The sequence below is a fragment of the Antrostomus carolinensis genome, unplaced genomic scaffold (genome assembly GCF_000700745.2).
Source record: "Antrostomus carolinensis isolate BGI_N321 unplaced genomic scaffold, ASM70074v2 scaffold25856, whole genome shotgun sequence".
Lineage (NCBI taxonomy): Eukaryota > Metazoa > Chordata > Aves > Caprimulgiformes > Caprimulgidae > Antrostomus > Antrostomus carolinensis.
In genome coordinates this window covers 32,603-55,528 of record NW_010324326.1, presented here as the reverse complement: position 1 = coordinate 55,528, position 22,926 = coordinate 32,603, and the positions used below count along the sequence as shown (strand labels likewise).

At 42.7% G+C, this 22,926-nt stretch overlaps 1 protein-coding gene across 1 annotated transcript in view; it reads right to left on the bottom strand.

The window, feature by feature from the left end:
- Positions 1-5,215: 5,215 nt before the first annotated feature.
- Positions 5,216-22,926, bottom strand: part of APBB1IP (amyloid beta precursor protein binding family B member 1 interacting protein) — a gene marked incomplete at its 5' end in the record, with an annotated part of 49,178 nt that continues 31,467 nt past the window's right edge. The window contains 4 exon segments of the mRNA XM_010170914.2: positions 5,216-5,800; positions 8,128-8,219; positions 11,397-11,514; positions 12,463-12,561. Coding sequence (XP_010169216.2) covers positions 5,216-5,800; positions 8,128-8,219; positions 11,397-11,514; positions 12,463-12,561 — 894 coding nt within the window.

Sequence of the window (22,926 nt, the reverse complement as noted above, 5' to 3'; positions counted from 1 at the left end):
GTCCAGTCTGAAGTTCAAACAACTTGCTTAGTGTTCAGCCTCAGTTTATTACATTCCTTGTGCAGGTAGTAAGCGCTCTTCTGCAAACATTTGGATTAGTATTTGAGCTGGCAACACCTCCAAGTAAAACAAGTGGGCTGCTGGGGGGAGAGTCTGCAGAAGCCCTTAGCAGTGGGCTGCATTCCCAACTTATTAAAACATTGGCATTGAATTCTTCTCTCAGATAATTACAAGCAAAATAGCATGTTGTGATGAAATGTGTAAACATTCACATCACCAGTTGCAGTGAAATGAGTTACACTGCAAGTAACTGACAATAGGAAGATGAACGTATTTGTCCCAACAGGGTAAATACAGCAGCACTGCAACCTGGGCCCTGGTTTCCAATTAGATGAAAACAAAGAACTCTAATTTATGTTGAACCAAACATCTGATAAGTTTCTATCATGTGGGGGCCAAACGTGGCTACCTGTACTTCTTTACCGCATGGAATAATTGCATAAATGCAAAGCATTTTTATGCTGCTTTCTTCTTCAAAGTGTTTTGTAAATGCTAAATCCTATTAGTAAGAGTAGCAAGTGGACCTCTGCTTCACCCACAGTTACAGGTAAAGCAAGCCTCCAGCATCCCGATATAAAACCAGAACATCCCAAATGGGAGCTATTTTACAAGCAGTGATACGTACACACTGCCCACTCTGCGCATTGTGAGACTTTTCTCAGTCTTGAAAAACATCTGAAGGGAAAGCAAGCCCTGAGAATTGCTTTCACATATTTCTCTGGCTGTAGAGAGTAGGTCAGCTACTTCTCCTCCCCAGGAGTTCATTCATGGACTCAGTCATGTCCTCTTTCATTGATTTATGTGAAAGCAAATCTCCATTCCCGCTCCCCCCGGCCCCTACCCCCAGTTTTACCGTGCAGTTTACATCGCTTGTTTTTAGTAACTATTTTGATTTCGTAATAGTCAGTACTGACTGTTAATGGCCATGAAACTGCCTTAGAATATTCTGCAAGACCATGAGAATTCATGTCTTAACATGAATTCAAACAGAATATGCACGTTTCCCTGTTACTGTGAGACTGCCAATGATAACCCAGAAATAATAGTTCTGTCCTATAGTTTTGCCACGTGACCCATTCAAGTTTCTACTTTTCCACTCTCAAAGTCCCTGACAGAGTGTGAAAAACACATGAAGAATAGAGTTATCTCAACACCACCTTTTAACTGTGTTTTGTAAAAGAGAAATGAGCCCACATCATGCTCAGCATTTTGTACCACCTCCCTTTCCAATTCCAGGTTTTAGTTATTCCAGTTTATGATGACAGTGTAAGCATTAATACCGTGTTTCATGATATATTCCCTAAAATCCTGGGCTTCCACCTGCGGTTTCGGAACTGCCACTTCATGTTACATCAACACAGCAGTGATGCAAGACCAGATGGGGAGTAAAAATACTGTGGCTGGTAATCAAGCAGGTGTTGATTTGTACTCTCATCCTTGTTCTGTGTCGGAGGACAGTTATGAGGGGTAGCAGTGCTGATCCTCCACATGGACTTTTCCACATGACTCCAGCGTTTCTAATCCTAAGGACTGATGGAAAAGTGCTCACTTGAAGTACATCCTTCTTCCATATACGTGATGGAAGAGCCCAAAAAAAGACAACAGCTGCTGAGACTGCTTCCATTTGAGGTATGGAGAAAGGTTAAAAATAACATGCTGCATTTTTTTTTTCAGACTAAAATACTGTAATCTCTAGTAATGTGCATACCACTGTGATCTGCAGGAATAAGACAATTTCATATGGCAGTAGGTTAGACAGAGGTGGAAAGAATAATTTCTGCTTTTTACAAATGCTTTGATTTACAGTCTTGGAAAGGAAGATCTTTGTATTTTGCAGCATCTTTTTGTACCAAAGAAAGCCAGATAATTGTGTATCATTGAGATGGTAGCTTGGTTCTTTGAATGGGGAGTTTGAATACTTCCATTTCAGAAATTCAATGCAACCATATACATTCACAAAATAGTCGATAGAGTTCTAATCATCACAGCATTTTGATTTCTGGAGTTTTCTGTAGGCTTTGATTCTTTTTGTTTTGAAGAAAGCTCAACTTATTCTTTTGTGTAAGATTAAGTGCATGGGTTATGATTGACTGCAGATGTAAAATGTACAAAATTGAGTTTATTGTACTGTGACAAAAGAGGAGGGAGGACATAGGGCAGGAGGCAGAGCGTTTTGGTGAAAAGAGTGAATGCTAGGAAATCACATAGAAATCTTGGTGCTTTGTGAATTCAGAGAAACTAGCTTATTGTGTAACATTTTTCTAAGGGCATGTTCTGCTTTGTTTTGATGCTGGATGTACCTTTCATAAAAGAAAATTCACTTGATTTGAAAATAATTGGATAGCAGACAGCTGTTGTCACCTAAGTATGTCCAAGATGTGCACTCCTCATACCTTGTCAGAAAATGACACCCCGCCAGTAGCATTCAATGATTCTGCATGATGCTTACAGCAGTTATCTATGGAAAGCAATTGGGAAACAGTAATCCTTTTTTTTTTTTTTTTAACTCTTACATTTAGCTAGTTAATATTTTTTTTTCTGCTGCATTTGGAACTAAAGCTTGCACTAAGCTTGTGAGCCTTGTGCTGGTCTCGAGAGCATTTCTCAGTTTGGCAGTTAGGAGATGATACCTGTTGAATGTTCTAGCATGTCAATTCACAACTTCTAGGTGACATTTGTGTTACTGGTGAACACAGTTCTCTCCATGAGAGATTTTTGCTCAGTTCAGTGAAAGCAGGGGAGCTGGAAGACCAGTAATTGTTGCATGAGCCCTGTCTATACAGGTAAGTAGGAGGGCCAGGAGTTAGTCCCTTGGCCTGTGAACTGGTACCCTGACTGGCCACGTCCACGCCACAGAGGATCTCTGTATGGGGAGTGAAACCCGCTTTAGTCTTGTCCATGTTATCTTCTGGGAATGGTGCCTGGTCTGGGTTGTTCCTCGAGTCATGCCTGCAACTGTAGTTAGGACCACTCTGGCAGTACGGGGGAGCACTAGGCCAGTGCTCAAGCTTGCATCCTCATCTTTTACCTGGCAGTAGAGACACAGGTGTACAAGCTGTAGTACCTTGCTAGCAATGCTAGATCCTCAACCGTAGGCACAGAGCAAACAAATGGTTAACAGCAGTCATAAGATATCCCTATTTCCCTGACGTGAGCTTTACTTACTCTTCCCATGCTTCCACTGCTGACAAACCAAAGAAAGGAAGGAGGGAACGGGGAGTGGCTGTCCCATGGCTATACCTGAGTAACTGGGGATGGGCACGATTACTGCAGAAAAAACCATCCCTTCAGTTCAGCTTGTAGATTAAGTTGCGGGATGTCACATAAACTTATTTTAGTGGCACCTCCCTGGATGAAACATCCCTATTCTGAAACACCTTCTGTGCATCCCCAGGTTCCTCTTGTGTCCATCAGTGCCTTGCTTGCCAGCTCCTTCCAAGAGCCAGTCCTTTAGCTCCCACAGCTTTGATCAGGTACTGCCTGCTCCTCCAAGTGCTGAGAACTGCATGTTTTGCCAGGGGTACAGCGCCCTGATACTGAGCGCTTGTGGTTTGTGCTTTATCACGGCAAAGTCCTGGTCTTTGCTGTCTTGGGGAGGACTGTGCTCATGCAGCCAATGAAATGTGCATAGTAGGGACCATCTGAACAAATGTGAGGGGCTGGCCAGTGCTGGTGTCCATGCTCAGATAAAAGGGTGGCTCTTTGTGCTGTCAACTTGTGGAAAATGTGGAAAAGAGAAGGCTCCGGGGAGATCTTATAGCGAACTTTCAGTTCCTGAAGGGGCTACAGGAAGGCTGGGGAGGGACTTTTTACAAGGGCAGGGAGTGACAGAACACGGAGCAATAGTTATAAACTGGAAGAAGGCAGGTTTAGATTAGATATTAGGAAGAAATTATTTCCTGTGAGGGTGGTGAAACACCAGAGAAGCTGTGGATGCCCCCTCCCTGGAAGTGTTCAAGGCCAGGCTGGATGAGGCTTTGAGCAACCTGGTCTAGTGGAAGGTGTCCCTGCTGATGGCAGGGGGGTTGGAACTGGATGAGCTTTAAGGTCCCTTCCAACCCAAACTATTCTATGATATCTTAGAAGATCATGTGCACAAGAAGAGGCAAAGACTGCAAAAAATAAATATTAAGACTAGAAGGTATAGGCAAAAACCCTTTAAAATATTCAAAGTGGTACCAACTGCCAGTAAAATGCCGGTTCATTAACTATGACACTTTGGGCAGATATAAAATAGAAGGTATTTTTATTTGAGAACTAATAATGAATGTTTCCTAAATCAACAACAGAGAATTAAAATGGGAGAACAAATGAAAAAAAATGTAGAAGGAGACATTCATATCAGTTACAAGATAATTACAAAGTCTTTCAGAAGACAGATTATTTCTAGGTACAGTTTTAAGACAAATGTTAACCAACAGGAAAAAAAAAATCCCTGCTTACCAAGGAAAGCATAAACAAGTTTGAAATAAAAATTCTCCTTTGTCTAAGACTAACCAAATACACAAGATTTAAAGGCAGCATCTGTGAGCGCTGACAGGTGAGACTGGAGTTGCATATGGAAGCAGAAGTGTATAACATTTGGGGTGACACTGTCTGGAAATGGGCCTGGTCCTGCCTTGCACCTCAGAATAATCTAGCTGAGGTTTTACTTTTTAAGACAGACTATTTTTGAAAAAAAAAAAAAAGGTCTTTTTTACTGAGAAAAACTCACAATTGGGGTTTCTTTATAAAAAACCTTTAAGGGGAATTCTGTGTAAAGGGATCTTCCCACTTTTCAAAATTCACATGAGAACATTGTATTTTTTCCTTCAGCTCCAATTCTACTAGAGAGGCAGCCACAGAAGATGCATTTCTCTCACTGGCCGGCTCTGCGAGTGCTGCCACCATCCCTGGCTGTCCTGATGGAGTGAAGGAAGACTCTACACTCAATTCTTACCGTGGCCTGATGCTGGAACGGTAGTTAATGGGGAGGGGGGGAGAAGCAATTTATAGGGACAAAGTGGAAGACAGAGGGCACCCCACCTTAATTCTTAAAGAGACCCCCAGGAGGAACTCCGAAGGAGAATTCCTCCTGGAGGAGCCTGATCCAGCAAAACCTTCCATGATGTATCACAAAACCAGCTATGGTTTGATGTCCACCTGCTCCCCGAGTTCAGGAGCTGTTGCCCCTTTTCTTCTCAAGAGCTTTCATTAGGTCAGACATGAAATCTACTTGCCCACCTCCGCCTCCAATTGGAGCTGGCACAGCTGACTGTGGCTCTCCAGCTTGTCCTGCATTTTCTAGCCTTTTTGAAGGAAGTGGCACAGGTTTCTTTGTTGGAGGTGGTGGCTTACTGGAGACAGGTGGAGGTGGAGGGGGTAATGGCAGGTCTCCATTACTGCTGCTGGAGGCTGGTGGAGGTGGAGGTGGAGGGGGTAATGGCAGGTCTCCATTACTGCTGCTGGAGGCTGGTGGTGGTGGAGGCACAAAATCAGGAGGAGGTTCGCAGAAATCGGATGGTGGGGGTGGAAAATCAATCTTCAGTGCAGGTGGTGGCGCTGGAAAGCTGTCGGGATCTGTTAGGAAAACGCCGCTGTCTCGTTTGACTTTGGAGGGTAGAATTGGTGAAACAGAAATGGCAGATGACCGCCGTTCAGGTGGAGGAGGAGGCTGCAGTGAGTTCCTCCTACTCTGGCATTTCTGTGACCTCATCACTGACTGTGCCAGGCCAGGCACACTGATGTTATTTGACTTAGCCTTTAATAAGCAAAAGGAATAAAAGAACAAGACAGTCAGTGCACGTGTAAACTAAAGCCATGCCTTAAGAACAGTGAAAAGATGTGAAAATATATGAGAAGAGTGCAGCAGACAGTGAAATGAAGTGGAATACTTTTTGCCTGAAGAGTGCAAATAGTATTTTGTTTTCTTCCTGGAGCTGCCCACAGAGCTTTGACAGTGGAAATTTCCCTGTTGACGGTATTCATAGTGCTTCTTTGAGTGCTATCCTCAGAAAATGAGGGATTTTAAAATTTCAAAGAATTGCAGTTAGTAAGACATATAAAGAGACTTTCTTGATGTTCCACCCTTCTGTTCATTCCCTGAGAACATGACTTAAAAAAAAAAAAAAAAAAAATCTGTGGTATGTTTTTACATCCAAAAATACTGAAAAAGACTTGAGGACATTAAAAGCAGATGTAGTTTTGGCTCTTATCCCCACTGTACCTCTGGCTCCCATTCTTGCTGTGACTGCTGGATCTCTAGATAAAGCTAAAATAATGAAGCCGCCTATCTGCCAAATGCATCAGACACAACAGCAGTGAACTGGGAAGGAAGTGGAGAGATTTGGGAATTTAAAGTTTCTGTGCCTGGATTCGCTGTCCCCACTGCTCTGCAGGGTAGTGCACTGGGTCCCCTCTGTGCAGGAGGGAGAGCACTCACTGCAAAGCACTGTGAAAAGAGTCACCTGGGGAAGCCGTCTGTCACAATTCGGTGCAGTGCACAGCAGGGGAAAAAGACTCCACCAGTGTCCTGATGGCAAGGGCCACTGATAAGCCTGGGGAAGGGTGTCTTCTCCCTGCTGGGCATGGCACGTGCAGACACCTCCTCCACCTTTGAATCAATAGCGCGACAAACAGGTCCTTGAAGCCACTAAGCCCTAGCCATGTTTGTGAAGTCACGAGACATTCAAACCCTCTGACAACTTTTTTGAAGGAAAAATTAATCAAGGCAGCCATCATACAAGCTAAGAAAAAGAAAATGTAGGATAGCAATTCATTATGGAGATGTTTATTTTGACAAAATTTTAGGTGGCTTTTCTTTGCTAGTCAACACTCTGCTGATAAATAAAACCCATTTGGTGGTATCTGAATATAAGTTGCTCTTTTTTTTTTTTAAGGTAGCAACTGGTAGCTGTTGGCAGTTACCGCACAAACATACTGTCTGTTCTTGGAAACCTGTGGAGGAGTCTGCTGTCCTGAAAACAAAGCTTTGTAACACATCATTTCTTATCGGTTTAGTTCCAGCTAGCTTAGTGCTCTAACTGTAGCACAGTGCACCCTGAAAGACTGCAGCTTGATCCTTTGGTCCCAGGCTTGCAGAAGCTGTGAGGTGAAGAGGGCAGCATGTTTGCTTCTGCTAGAGGAAAGTGCTCTGCAACCCTGCAGTCAGCAGTACTAATTCTGGCATTAGCTGAGTGTAACATGCATGGCTCGCCCTCCTTGCCTACAGAGATGGAAGTAAACTAGACATAGGAGGAGGGAACCTATGGCTGAGTTCTGAGAATGTGATCTATTCCAGAGGAAGTGAGGTTCAGAACAGAGTCACAGATCTTTTTAAAGGAGGAACTCACCAGACAGAAACAAGAAGCGTAGGACATGTAAAGGCAGGTGACAAAAAATCCTAGGAATTTCATTTCACTTGTCCTGTGTACTTTATGCATGATGGAGAGATGGAATAATGAACTGCAAACAAACGCAGGGGTTCTTCTGTAGGATGTATGTAGTCCTCATACTGTATCCTACTAACACTTTTATAGCCAGAGATGGTGCAAGTAGGCAAAATTTGGAGCCTAACCAAGGAATGCATTTAGAGCCTAATGATAACATGTAATGTTTGCCCTTACTTCTTCATACTTTCTCCTTTCTTACACACTCATCTTCAGCTGTGCAGAGTTCCCTGATGAATCACTAAGGTATCCTCTGTGTTACTATTGCAAGACCAGTTTTCTGGCAGAGACAGAAACCAGCACCAAGGTTCTGGCAGCACAGACTCTTTGAGACTGTCCCAGTAGGCACATTCCTATTCCTGCTAGAGGAACTCACAGCTATTTGTTCTGAAGAATGAAAGTGGCAGGTGGCTGTGCCTTCACCTCCCTGCTTCTGTGTAACAGACACACTGTTTGCAGTGTGTAAAGCATGAGGTGGGGCAGCAAGGAACCAGTCACTTGGCCCAGGAGCCAAATCCTGGTCACAACAGTACACTGGCACTTTGCAGGGGGAAGACAGTGGGTGAAGAAGATCAAACTTGAAGAACTGGTTCACAGGTGACATTTAACTAGTGCACTGCTAGTAACTGCTGACCTTTACCTCTGATGTATCCGTTTTCTTCTGAGTCTCTGGAAATTCTGCACTGGAACGACGAACAATTTGGGGAACCTGTCCATTTGACTGAACAGCACCTGTGATAAGGAGAGGAGACAGAGGAAAGAGTCTGTTACATTTTTTTTAATATTAACCAGATCAGGGAATAGCAAACTAAGAAAGAGGCTATAAAAATATCTTTACAACTTCCACCAAGGAACCATTCATTACAGGTTTTTTATACATAATTCAGTAAAATCCATGAGGATATCTGTTTTCTACTTCAGGCTTATTTTGTGACTTTTCATATACAGTTCATTACCTAAGGAAAATAAACAAGATATTTTACATTAAAACTAGTATCTGTCCACATGCCTCTATGGTTGTAGCTGACAATCCCACAGAAAGTGCAAGTGGCAGAATTATGGAGACATGTGACAGAAATTATCAGAGTGTGTAAAGGTGTTGACAAATGAAAAGCTTTTTCTTCTGACTATTGTAAATGGTGATTACAGAAGGAGACCATTAAGACTGACACAGGAATAGAGAAGGAGAGCTGGCTTTGGAAGGGAAACCAAGCAGAAATCAAACCGGCATAGTTAAGCCCATCCTCTGGCCTTCTGTTGTTTAAATACCTGTCTTTCATAACAGCATTTTGAAGTTTGTACTGTACTGTAATATTACTACATTCTCAGTTTTTATTGCATGGGTTTTTTTCCTTTACTTTAGGCTAAAGATGAAAAATGCCATAGTTTCATATCAATAAGAGTTGTGAGAGCTGAAGGCTTGAAGTCCTACCAGAGGCTGATCCATTTTCTTAGTAAATGAGCTAACAGCTCTGAAAATTCTTCCCCATCTGGAATCACGGAAGATTTGTGAACCTCACTGTATTCTCAGAGTGAGTATCTGCTAGGTGGCTAAGTTAAAGCTCTGCAAAACGTCTGCCCCCCATTACTGTTTGTAAGGGATATGCACAAATAACCCAGTACTGTCAAATGGAGTAACTGAATGTGAGACCCAAGGGCAAATTTATGGGTCTAATTGTGAAAAAATCTCCAGTGCCTGTATAGGCTGATGGGGATTAATAAACTCTCCAGTTTAATCTAGGATTTTTGGAAGCTGTACCTGTGAAAGCAGTAGACGGTATTTGGTGCCTAGATACATACGTTTGTAAACCTTAACGACTGCCTTAACTGTATTATAATTTACAGTTCTGAGATCCAGTAAAGCTCCACTCATGTACTTCTTGGATGCTAGTGAACCCTTAGCTGTCTACAATATAAGTCTAAGCACAACGATGATTTTAATCCTAACATGTACTTTTCTGATTAGCCAAGAGGTTCCATGAATATGATAAGAAATACAATAAATTATTTTTAATTGCCATGCCTGCAAATCACGATTTACAGAGAAGAAAGATAAACTCTTCAGTGTACTGAATTTACTAGGGCTATTTAGGGTTCAAAGGATGACAGAAGACGGTCTGAAGTCCTTGTGTTTTTTGCCTATGCCTCCCATGTTGTTCAGCATATTTAATCCAAAATACTGTTTTGATCATTCAAACTACAGTCTGTGTGTGTTGAACGACTAACACAGAAGTCAAAAAAGAGATAAAACCAGTCTTGTGGCTGTAAGTGCTCAATGGAGAGAGATGTAAATCCCTGGGTTCTGTGGCCATGCCCTCAAGTTACTGTCTCTCCTCCCTTCGTCTGCTGTCCAGAGCAGGAGAGGAGTTGGGGCTTCACACTGCTCAGACGTCGCTGCCCTTAGTTATGCTGTGATTTAACAAAATGAAAGTGAGTGGAGAGAGAGCCGCTCTATGTAGCGCAAGGTACAGTGTTCAACTTGGCAAATATGATACACGAGAAAGTTGGGACATGGCTAAACATTTTGTTAATCGATTTCATAAACTATGCCAGACTTGAAAGCAACATTTGATATATCAACTCTTGCCACATACCTGCACATGTGCTATACACAAAGTCAGCCCGCTGAAGGACCCCCAGTCAATCCAATATGTGAGTTGATGCATTCTATTCTCAAGTTTTCTTTTTAATTTACATGTTATAGTATTCTTTGCAAGTCAATTTCACCAAAATTTGATGTTGAATTAATATTTAAGAAAAAAAAAATTTAGTCCAAATATAACGCAAAATATAGATACCCAAAATATATAATGCAAAATATCGAGCCTTGTAGTGACAGGGAAGATCTGAATAAAGCAGCATCTTTAACCTTTCAGACATCATATAATATTGTGCTGGCACACAACATACGCCTCTCTACTGCCATCAACACCAGAACACAAAATGCTCCATGACTGTCCCATCCACTCTCACTGAAGTACCCCCACGCACAACCATCAGAAAAATCCCCTGATCTCAAAACTGTCTGTTACTGGGTCTCTTGACTCCAAGGAATAGTCGAAAGACCACCCTCTTCTCACATGTAGTGAGAAAAGGCAAACTAAAGCCTTGGAAAGGTGTTTGGAGGATTCCGAGTTGTCTGTATGAGAAGTCAAGAGTATTAACTACCAACACTGATTTTTACTTTGCCTATCTTATGACAGTAAGTACTTGGCCAGCATGTCCTTCCTAATAAATAAAGTGTATCTTAAGCATGTAAGCTAAAAACATTCATGCAAGTATGAATGCATCACAACTAGTATCATGCACTGTCGTATCTGTACAATGAAAATATAGGTAACAGCGACAGGATGAAGCTATTGGAAAAGTAAAGTAGAGAATAACTCAATCAAACTTTCTTCCTCTGCATCCTTCTAACACCCACATTGTTATCATGCAAATGAGTGAAAGGCTAAGAAAGAGAGTGGTTCACCCCATAATAACCTCTTTCTGAAATGATCATTCTCAGAATATCCCACTCATCCCTTTTACTCATGGAAGAAAAGCTCCAATACAGCCACCGTAGAGATGGGCAAACACAAAACCTCAAGACATGGATTATCCATCTGTAAAACGTAGAGGGAGGATAAAGGATTTGTATTCAGATGCCAGCAGAAAAATACCTTATTAAATTATGTAGATTCAAACTGACCTTTGGTGACCTGTCCTTGTATTCTTCAAGTTCTGACTTTAAAGTGAGAGCTCTGCTGCTAGCTTAGTTATAGCTCAGAGCCACACTGGACTGTCTAGACCAAGATATTATCTTGCTGAATCCATGGGGTAGTTTTCTGAACAAAGACTATGTGCAACACTGTTGATGAGAGAAGATGGCAATAAATATGATTTCAACTGCTGTGACAGCATCAGTACCTGCTGATAAGGATCCTGCGGGGGCAGTTGGTTCCACCGTCCCTCGATTTGCCCACCAAGAGGACAAGCCAGCTTTCTTCACTGCGCATTTGTAATTATCATACAGCCTCTTGCCATACTGCAAAACAATTGAAACAATACAATAAGCATGGTGTTAAGTTTGAAATAGGCCAAGGATTCATTTTGCTCTCACACAATTTTTCCGACCCTGTTCCTTCCTACCCAGTTTTGTTAAAAAGTAGCTTTCTGCAAGTGCTGTGCCTACTTCTGTACAGGGCCAGGTGGAAAGCATCTCTGTAATAGCACAATAAAACATGAATCCCTGTGACTAAACACAGTCCTATTAATATCACTCTCACGTTTTATATTAGTTTCAGTGTCTTTAAACATCTTGAAACTTGGCTTTAAAACCAACTGTTCTCAATAAATATCTTTTTCCAGTGCTTTCCAAGTACTACATCTTCAGTTTGGAAACTTGTGACACTGAATCCAGGGCTCTGGAGCAAACAGCTCTGTCAGTGTAAGACACAAAATAATTTTATGTCACCCCACACCTTTGCTGGATGTCACTCTGCAGCAGAACTGGCAGAAAATAAAATATACCTAACAGGAGCAGGTAGAGCCAGGTACAGCCAGTACGGGCTATGTATAAACCCATCTCCCTTAATATTTTGTGCAAATCAATTTTTTTTTTAAGAGTGAGGCAGACAATTTGGGCAGAGCTGTCTAAAAAATGTCACAGCTGGACTGACCAGAGCTTGCACATCTTTAGCCACAGCATCCTAGTATTGTGCCAGATAACTGTGGAGTGAGTTTCATGAGTATGAGTGTTATAGATCCAGAATTCACCCTCATATTAATGAAAAAACCACATGGATAACTAGGGTACAGGAACATTCAGCAAATCCACCCTGGTTGTGCCCTTCTGCTCTTTTTTCTATGGTAAAATTAGAATGAACATCCATTCTTGCCGTAGTATTTCCAGTTGAGGTGATGACAGTCAGCAACCTGAGGAAGACAGGATTTTGCAGAAAACACATTTAACTAAATTTACTTTTAATCTCACCTTGGCAATTCTTATTCCTGTTACCCACTGATGCAGGGTTGCTTGATCGTCACAGCATAAGTACTTGATATACTGTGACTCCTTTTGAATCTGGGGGTGCTGAAAGATATTGATTCATAAAGTAAGACAAACACAGAAATCAAAAGTCACTATACAAAAGTGTTAAGGCGCTGCATGGTGGCCTCAGTGAGAACACTGCCTACAGGCATCATGTTAACTTGAAGATGATTTGGAAGAAAAAAGCAACAAAAACAGAGTATAAGAAAAATATAAAAAAGACAGTGATTATGAACTCTACATCAGTTGCCATTGGCAGCATTTGCTTGAAATAATTTTAATGCACTGTAGCATGAATTCAAGGGCTACAGAAATCTAATAGTGATCTAGAGTTCAATAAAGTCTACAAATGCCATGGTTCAAGGTCTAACACTCAATGTATAAACACTGGAAGGAAGTCTGGTTTTCATTGTGGTTTGTCATCTGTAAGGCATCCAGACTGAATGCTGAACATAATTAGTTTTCAAAGAGTATGTTAAATTTGTTTAAATATACACTCTCAGCTGAAACAGATTTTTCTTTCTAACTGACTGCCTTTCTTTGGGCCCAGTTCTAGCTTTCTTCCTACACATTTTTATTCTGCTTTATTCTTGCTGTTGTTTGCCAACAGTTTTGTAATACTGCCATATGTTCTAGATAGAGGATCATTCAAAATGCAAGGCCATCAGAAGTAAGCCTTTTCCTTTGTATCAGAAACCTCTATAATTTTTAAACCTTTTTTGTTCTTTTCAACACAGTTTAGGATCTCTTCCCCTTACTGATCAATGTAGTAGTGATATGTGGTGACGTACCATTGCAACTCAAAGACCACCAAAATGCCAGCCTGCCTACTTGCCCGAGACTGAACATCCTCTCTGAGTCTCTGCAGGAATTTGGTTCCCTTGCTACAGCAGAAAAAGCTGTAAGTCTTTAGTAGCTTGGATGGAATAATCATAGAATCATAGAATGTTGTGAGTTTGAAGGGACCCACAAAGATCATCAAGTCCAACTCTTGCCCTAGCACAGGACAGTCGCAACATTCAGACCATGTGACTCAGGGCCTTGACCAAATGCTTCTGGAATATTGTCAGGCTTGGTGCCATGGCCACCTCCCTGGGGAGCCTGTTCCAGTGCTCCACCACCCTCTGGGTGCCTCAAGAACCTTTTCTTAATGTCCAACCTAAACCTCCTCTGGCACATCTTCCTGACATTTCCCCCGGTCACCAGAGACGAGATCAGCACCTGCCCCTCCTCTTCCCCTTGTGAGGAAGTTATGGACTGTGATGAGATCTTCTCTCAGCCTCCTCCAGGCTGAAAAAACCAAGCAACTTCAGCCTTTCCTCATAGAGCTTCCCCTCTAAGCCCTTCACCAGTTTTGTGTCCCTCCTCTGGACACTCTCCAGTAGCTTTAGATCCTTTTCATACTGTGGTGCCCAAAACTGCCCCCAGTACTGGAGGTGAGGCTGCACCAGTGCAGAGTAGAGCGGGATGATCACCTCCCTCGACTGGCTCGCAGTGCAGTGCTTGATGCGCCCCAGGACACCTCTTGGCTGCCAGGACACACTGTTGGCTCATGTTCAACTTGCCATGGACCAGAACCCCCAGGCAGGTCCCTCTCTGCAGGGCTGCTCTCCAGCCTCTCATTCCCCAGTCTGTGTGTGTCCAGGGTTGCCGTGTCCCAGCTGCAAAATCTGGCACTTGCCCTTGTTAAAACTCATACAGCTGGTGATTGCCCAGCTCTCTAATTTATCTATATCTCTCTGCAGGGCCTCTCTGCCTTCAAGAGTGTCCACAGGACCTCCCAGTTTGGTGTCATCAGCAAACTTAGCAGTCATTCAAGTCCTATATCCAAGTCATCTCTTGATACACAAGGAAAAGAATTAAACCAAAGGAAAAGGCTTCATTATCCCTCATTTATGTGTTAATTTCTATTTATATTCTTAGAGGTGCACAGTTACTGAAATCTTGTGAACACACAAAAGAGCAGCTGAATATGCTCCAAGGATTCACTGTTGTCAAACCACTCTCTTTTCAGCCTGGGCAGTTGAAAATTCAAAGCATACCTCCACCTAGGAGCAAGGACCTCTGTTTTATACATACTGTTAAGTCCCCAAAGCAGAGCAGTGCTGGACATGGGGAACTCAGCAGGATCCCTTGCAGCACAGAGGGTGGAGAGCACGCCAGCCCAGGGCTGACGTAGGTGCCAGATGTCTCCTCGCAGGCGCCTGCTGGTGGCTGGAGCATCCCCGCGTGAAGGCCAAACCCTGGCCACGGCTGGGTGATCCAGGGGTTCAAAAGGAGAACTGAATACAGAGGTCTTGCTCCTCTGCCACATGTCCCTGCTCCCTGCTCAGCATTGCAGACACCAGACTTCCCTTGCTTGTGCTGGCCCAACTGTTTATGAGACCACATTGTGATTCACAAAAAAAGGAACTGGTCTGGGTTAAATACAACCCTTTCCATCATGCTGTAGTATTGGTTTATTATTTTTAAACGCAGCAGTACACAGCATGGCCTCACACACAGCATGGGGATAAGGGGCACGGTGGCTTGGAGAGAGAACAAGTAGCAAGGGATGGACGAGAGGGTGGGACCGCACAAGCCAGTATAGCTGCCAAAGCCCCACATCATCAAATTACAGAGCAAGAATGAATACACCAGGGAGATAACTGTGAGGAAGAAAAAACCAAAGGGATACCACTCTTGAGGGGTCTCACAGTGCTAGATGTGTCCCAAGGCAGTGCTGTGGGTAACTGCATTACAGCTCCCTGTGCTCAGCTGCTCGCACAGGTCATACTGTTCGCCACTTTTCTGCAAACACGTAGCTGGCTGTCTGCCCTGCATGATGAATATGCAAAATTTGCTTCAGCCCTCTGGAAAGGCCCATGGCTACCTTATTCTATGACCTTGCTCTTGGGCACTCCCAAGGTGAGAGCTAGGGACATCTCACATTGCAAGCCCAGAGATGCCAGCTCACCAGGTGCCAGCTCACCAGGTGCCTTTACTGCAGAACAGGCACTGTGCCCGTCCCATGGACCTGTGCCTCACCCACCTGGTACACTCACACACACCACCCCTTCACATAGTTCAACGTACAGGGCTGTATGTTGCTGCTATACACCTATGCCACGTATCAAAACAAGAGGCAGTACCCAGGCTCCTGGACAAACAGCCTTCTCCAGCTCCCCAGCGGCCGCCTGTCCCTGTCTCCAGCAGCCTCAGACAGTCAATGCTGTCCAGAGTGGGCTCCACTACTGCAATACGTGGCCAGCACACAATGCCTGACAATCCTTATTTCCTTCCACCATTTCTCCGTTATGTGACTAAACACAGTGGAAACCATTAGAGAATTCAGTCTGAACAGTCTCTTTAAAAGCAGGCACTTCCCTGCGTGGCAGAGTACATCCCACAGACCTGGGTTACGCTATCTCCAACAGAGCCAAAAAGAACCAGGAGGTGCAAACAAGGACACTGCAACCTTGAGTAAATTCGGTTCTTCAATCACTTCTCAACCAGCAGCTAGCAATTTTGCTCCAGTTATGTAAGGTCCCACTGAACCCAGCAGATGGCACCCAAAGCTTTCAAAAATGAAAAAAGCAAGGCTTCCCCCCCCACCCCCCTTTTTCATGAAAACAAAGTCCAATGGGTCGACATTTCTTCCCCCATCTTTAAACACCACACCTACCAACAGCTTTTTATTATAAGATTTAAAAAAAAAATACTTCTATCATTTAATGGATAATTAATGCAAACAGCTGGAAGAAAGTGCACACTGCATAAATAAGGCAGAGGAGGGCACAGCATAGAGCAAGCTAGGTAACGGTGCTGCACACGGACACAGTCCTGCCATGGGGATCTGCTGCTGGGAAGCTCAGAGGGGCTGCCACAGACCTCTCCTCTGGGGAACCCCACTGAAATACCAGTTTCACAAGCACCCTGTACTGTGTTAGATCAAAGGTTCCTGACCCTAGTATCTGGATTTTGACAGTGGCCACAAATGGACACTGAGGGAAGAAAAAGAACAAGACAAGCATATATGATACTTCCTTCTCTGTACTCTCACTGTTTGCAACTATTTTCAGGTCAGGGGATTTTCTGAGATGGATGGGGTTTCTCCATATTTAGGTTTTTCTCCTCCAGGTACTTCAGCTTTTTATTTGAGCCCAGAGAGAGTTCTGGCATCCACAACATCTTTTAGCAACAATTTTCTCAGGTCTGCTACACACTCTAAGAAGAACAATCGCCTTTTGCTCTGAACCTGACTGCTACTAGCTTTGTGTAAGGTTCTTGTTTTGGAAGAGATACTGAATGTCTGACCCTTATCCACATCTCTCCATGCGACTCCTGAGCCTAGAGACCTGCATTATATTCCTCTCAAGTTGTCTCTTTTCCAGCCTACAGGCTTCTAGTCTCTGCAGTCATTCGTCAAGTCAAAGCCATTCCTTACCTTTGCTTGATCCTTTTCCAAGTTTATTATATCTTCTTTGAGATGAAAGGATTAGAGCTGCACAGATGAGGGGATGATGGACTTGTTCCATGGTATGGCAACATTTGTTATTTTATCATCTATGCCTTTCCTAATCATTCTTAATGTTTGATTTACGTATCTGACCACCACTGAGCACTGAAACAAAGCTTTCATCAAGTTACACACCATATCAGCATCTTGCTCCTGAATGGAGCAGGTCAGCTCAAAGTTTGTAATTTCAGAAGTGAAGTTCTGATTGCTTCTGTCCCTATGCACATTACTGTGTGAACATCCAGACCATATGTTATTTATTATTTTATTATCTAGAACCCCAGCCTCACAATGTCCTTCCAGAATTCTTCAGTCTGCCCTTTCCGCAATCTGAATAATGCAGCATCATCAGCAAGCTTCCTCACCTCACTGCTTACCCTGTCTATAAATATTTTGAGATTGTGGGGTCCTCTACCTCCTGAGAAGCTGAGAGGGAACTGTCAGTGAACAAGACTAGTGTCCCGTGCCAGACAACATGGGAGTTACTGCCTACCCTCTATCCTATCTTTTACCAGCTCTTGTCTCCACTGGGCAATCCATTTTAACTACTGACATTCACCATTAGGGCCTATTCCAAATTACCCCAATCAGTTCCTTGATTAAATTACTTCAATCAGCAACCATGATTAAATGCAGTGTCACAAGTATATTCTGTCAATTAGGGACCAAACTAGCAACCTGCCGAACACTCAGCTCTCATAAGGAAGGTTAAACACCTCAAAGCCAGGCAGGCAGTCTGTGTCTTTGCTTGAACTGTTCTGTCTCTCACTTTCCAGGAAGCAGCAGCAGCACTGGCTGTCTTTTCATGTGTAACTTTACTAATGACACATAAAACATAACTTTGTACTGGACCCACAGCCCACTGAGGTTGGCTGGAAATATCCCCATTACCTTTCCTGGGCTTTGGATCAAGTCTAAGGGGGACTGTTGCACGCTGCCAGTGCAGAGGCTGCCCACTGCAGCTGTGTGCAAGGCCAGAGCACAGGACCAAACACCAGCAGCATCAAACTTAATACTGGAGGTTTATACCTGCAAAAGATTATTAGAAAGTGGCTCCAATGGAGGCATTTGGCTTCCTGCGGTTTTTAGATGCGTGAAGCATGCTGCTTTGGATGGGAAGGTATAATGTTTCAGCCAAGACCTGTCACACCCCATCTCAGCAGCTTGCTCACTTGGGAAGAACTGTACTACAGTGAAAATACTTTGGCAATGCAAATGGCAGAAGTCTCTGCTGCCAGTGCCGACCTTTACAAGCTTGACTTTCCACTAAAAAATTCAGGTCACCTGCAAAACCTATTAGATAATACATTAAAATGCTGACTCAGGATAGTCAATTCAGAGAACAACCTGGACAGCTGAAAGTCCCTGTAAATTATGACTTGATGTGAAGATCCATGTGAAACAATTTCCTCCTTTCACAGCTCCTGTGTCTCAGATAGTTGTTTAGTACATGACACAGACATAAAGAGCTGTAGTCACTACAAGTCTGTTTTTGCTAAATTAGATTCACAGTCCCTGTAATAACCTCTCTGTGAGACTAACAGAGGTCATAGCAACATCAATCATGAGAGTCATGTGAGAAATACTGTATTTTTAGGCAAAATAACACTAACCTCAGTATGCCACAACTTGCACATCTCACACATAGAGACAGATAAATTATTTTGTTACATGGTGCATATCGTGTCCTGGAAAGGTCATTAAGATAATCTAACAGCAAAGTGGAAACATCTTCTCTGGAAAGGTTTATCACCTTTGCCTCTGAAACATGCAGCATCAAAATGAATTATGAAAGACAACTGTTTAAAAAGCAACCACCCCAGTAGTCATATTTTGAATGAAAAGCGGGAATATCCAAATAGAAAGGGACTCCCAAATTTTTCCCTCATAAAAAAATGGAATTGTGCTTTGAAATAATATGGTGGATTAAAATGCAACATAATTTGACTACAGTGAACCTTCTTCTCTGTCAATGTCAAAAATCTTAATTATGATGAATTAGTTGCACCATCGGGCCTTATTTTTGGAAGTGTTGGACACCTGTCCAATTACTTATTAAGGCCTGAGTACCTCAAACATCAGGGTGCAAAAGGATGTGCTGTGTTCCACCCAGAGAAGCACTGAAAAAGTTTGGAACAGAATCTAGTGTTCTCCTCTGACCCACTATCTCTTCTACAGGTATCAGCTGTTTAGAGATAAAGAAAGCAGAAGCACTTGAATATAAAAAGCTTATTTTCTGGTGAGGTTTTAAAAAAAAAATCTGTGCACAGATTACATTTTCAGATATAAAGTAAACTCTGCCTCAGGAAAAAAAGATAGAGTACACTGAAAACCTGAAGAAATGGGAACTAAACAATGTGGTTTCTATGGTTTGTGCCAGGAAAAATGACTAAAGGCCATGTGTGCATGAAATCAGAGATTATTCCAATGAACTGTTCTTTTTATTTGCCTTCTTCCAACACTGAAGATGAAAAGTAAACTGAGTTATTCAGGCATTTCAATGGATTCCTTGCCCCAAAATATAGGGATCATTGCTCAGTCTCTGAGGCAGAAACAATGGCCAGAAGCATAAAGAGTGACTAACTTTGGATCAAAAGCTTTGGCTTTAGGCCAAATTTTGACAAAATGGCCCATGTTTTTGGATATCTTATCTTTTACTGATGAACTTGTGCTGTGTTGAGCTAGCTTCTCAGAAAAGCTGAGACTCTTCTGGCTCCCATGACTGCAAGTAGAATTCATACTCAGCACCCTTCAAAAATCACACTGAAGTAATTCAAAATTGCTGCCTACTATTAAATGTAGTCCAATTCTGATGCTATGCACTCCTTGCATTAAGATGACCAGACTTAACTGATCTTTTGAAGACGTGTATTAACTGTACAGATAAAACAGTAACTGTCCTATTATAAGGAAATTATTCTTTTGACCTACATTTCTCTAATGACTGAGGCAAAATTTTTAGGTCATTAAAAATATATGTAATAGCCATTGTAATCAAAGAGGACTGCTTTATGCAGCAGATAATATTATCCAAAGCTATTATATTCCATTTCTCACTGTCCATTCCCTGTCCTTATTCTCCCCATTGTTCATGCACTCAGCTTGCAAAACTGTGTGCCTGTAATGATTGCAATCCCGCACATCTGAGTGTGCTCTGTAATAAGGAATGTTTCTGGTTTTGCTTTTTCAGTTTATCTAGCAATGAATTTTATCCTGAAATATTATCTGAAGCATTCATGCTAACACAACAATTTTCAAATCTTTCACATAAAGAAATAGAAAATCTCCCATTTTCTATCCTCGTTTCCTGTACCAGCCATTTGTTCTACATCTTTTTCCTACCATTTTCTATCTCAAACACTGCTAATTCTCACTTTCTACCTTCTTAATTGTCTTTCAGTTGTATTGAATGCATTATGTACATGACTCGGTCTGCGACGGAGCATACTGGTTGTGCGGGAGGAGGGAATCAGAAGCGGAGCGACTAAATACCAAATTACCAGCTAGAATGATGCCACTGTTGCAAACAGAAGCTACTCTTCTTGAAAATTTAATTCCAAAATTCTTTGCATCATTAGAATTTTTTTTTTAAATTGTAGTTTCCAAATGGCACCAGGAAAAATTAGCTGTTTAGACTGCACAGGAAAATGTACCCAGCTGTGGAAATACAGGATGATTCGCCTTTGTCTCAGTTTATCCCCAGGAAACCAATTTTTTTCATCCTAGATTAATTCAGCATTATGCACCATTACCTCCAGATTACTCAAGCACAACCAGCACCAATAAACTATAATTAAATCCACTCTTTGTCACAGGCACATCAGGATGACTAAACCAGCAAATTTGCATATAGATTACCTTGCTATTTGCCTGCTTTGAAAGATTTTTCAACATTGTGTGACAAAACCAGCTTCTGGACTAGCATGCGCGCGCACACACACACACACAGACAGACACTCTTAATGCACAAAATAAACATTACGTTCACAGTTTCTGCTCAGTGCAATGGATGCTGTCACTGTCACGATGCACAGATCCCTTCGTGATGGAATTGCTTGGTTTTGAGGGCTTTCACCTTCGGAATATAAAATAAATCATAAAAGGTCTCATCCATTTTCACAGCATTCCCATGTAATGTAGTACAATGGTGAAAGAGAAGATCTACAGAGAATCTATGCATAAACATTCGCATTTGTAAATGCAGAGGTGACTGCGAGGAACCAAACCACTCCAACTTGCACACTTGCTGTGCACAGTGTGTGAAATTACTTTTTCCGTGAAGGAGAGAGATTTTTGTTTCCTCGCCATTTCTCTTCCAGGAGCAGCCAGCACTCTGCGCAGGGCGGCGGGGAGAGCCGTGTTGCTACACTCTCCTGCCTCCTCTGCCTGGAATGGAGGGACAGATCTGACCTTGACAGATGCAGGTTTGAGTGAGGGTCTTCTTGACTTGGCTGCCCCTTCCTTTCCTCTTTTCTGCATATGGAGGTCTCTATTTAGAAAAGACTCACTTTATTCGATGTGAAAGTGAAGGGTGGGCTCTTTAAATTTTTGTAAGCATTACATTTAGGCTGAGTAGAAAATAGGAAGAAACTGGATGTTTACAGGAGCAGATGCCCAAAAAGTATTTCTTTTATTCAGAGACTCTATTCTTAACATGTTGGGGGTTCTTTGTGTTGTTCAGTGTTTTTTAAATGTGAGACTTTCTCTGAGGGAAGAAGGCTTGTTTAGCAGTGGTACAGAAAAATTCAATTTAAGGTGGTAGCACAGACCAAGTAGCTACTGGGAAATATAACAGTTCTTCAAGCTCTACAGTTGCCCCAAAGCCTAAGGATTCCTAAAAACCAACTCTATCGGAGCCTCAGTGCCAGGCTCTGCTCCCGTTCTCAGGACCCAGCCACATCGGTTCTGGTTTGCTGCACAGGGACAGCTGAAGGTGACCCTGCTCTCTGACACCAACCAGCCAGCTGTGCTCTTTTCGGTTGGTCCCAGCTGGGCTTTCTGCTGCCTGAGAGGAGCTGAATGAGGAAGCAACTGCTTTGTTCAGTTACTGCAGTTGTCTCCTGAATCATCCTGAAAGGAAACTCTTGATTAAGCTCAGTGAAGTACTCTCGCTGGTAGACACCGTGATGTGCTTTTGAATTGTTTCTGGCACACCGCCCTTTTCCCCATTATCTCCTCAGTGTCTCAATGGTTAACAAATAAGCAAAAAACCCCTCATTTTTGCTCTGAGATATAATATATACGAAGGGGTGCTGATGTAATGGGAAGAAATTATAGGCAAGGAGCACTTGCAACACCTCACGCTTCTCTAGCTCTAAAAGGAACATCCTGCAGAATGGATCTGTAGACAAGAACATTTATATTTCAGCTTGTTTAAAATAGCATTCTAGGTGCAGCTCCAACATCACAGGCTGCAAAACCTACCTCAGCTTCCACCTAAGTGGCAAAGCAACCTTCCCTTGGTGTGCATGAGCTGCTTGTTGCCACACTAACACCAGTGCCCAAGCCAGAATCAGCTATTTAACCCAGGTATGAACACTGAAGTTGAAATTAAATGGCTAGATTGAAAAAGAAACAGGACAGAGGGAGCTGCTGGTTCCCAGTGACTGGATGCATGTTAGCTGGGACAGGCACTAGGACCAAATGCTCACTGTCTCTGTGAGCCCCTCACTTGACTGTAGCCTAAGAAAAGAAACTGGAGAAAAAGCCCACATCCCATTGAGAGAGATCAGGGTGAAGCAACATTCAAAGGAATGTCACGAAGACTTTGATGCAAAAGCCCATATAGTTCAGGGCGGTGTCAGACAACCTGAGAAATCTCATTGTGCTAGCTAAAACCAAGTCACCAGGGTTGAAATTAACATTAGTGATAGGGTTCCTCTTTCTTGTTAAGTTCTTGGTGATGGCTG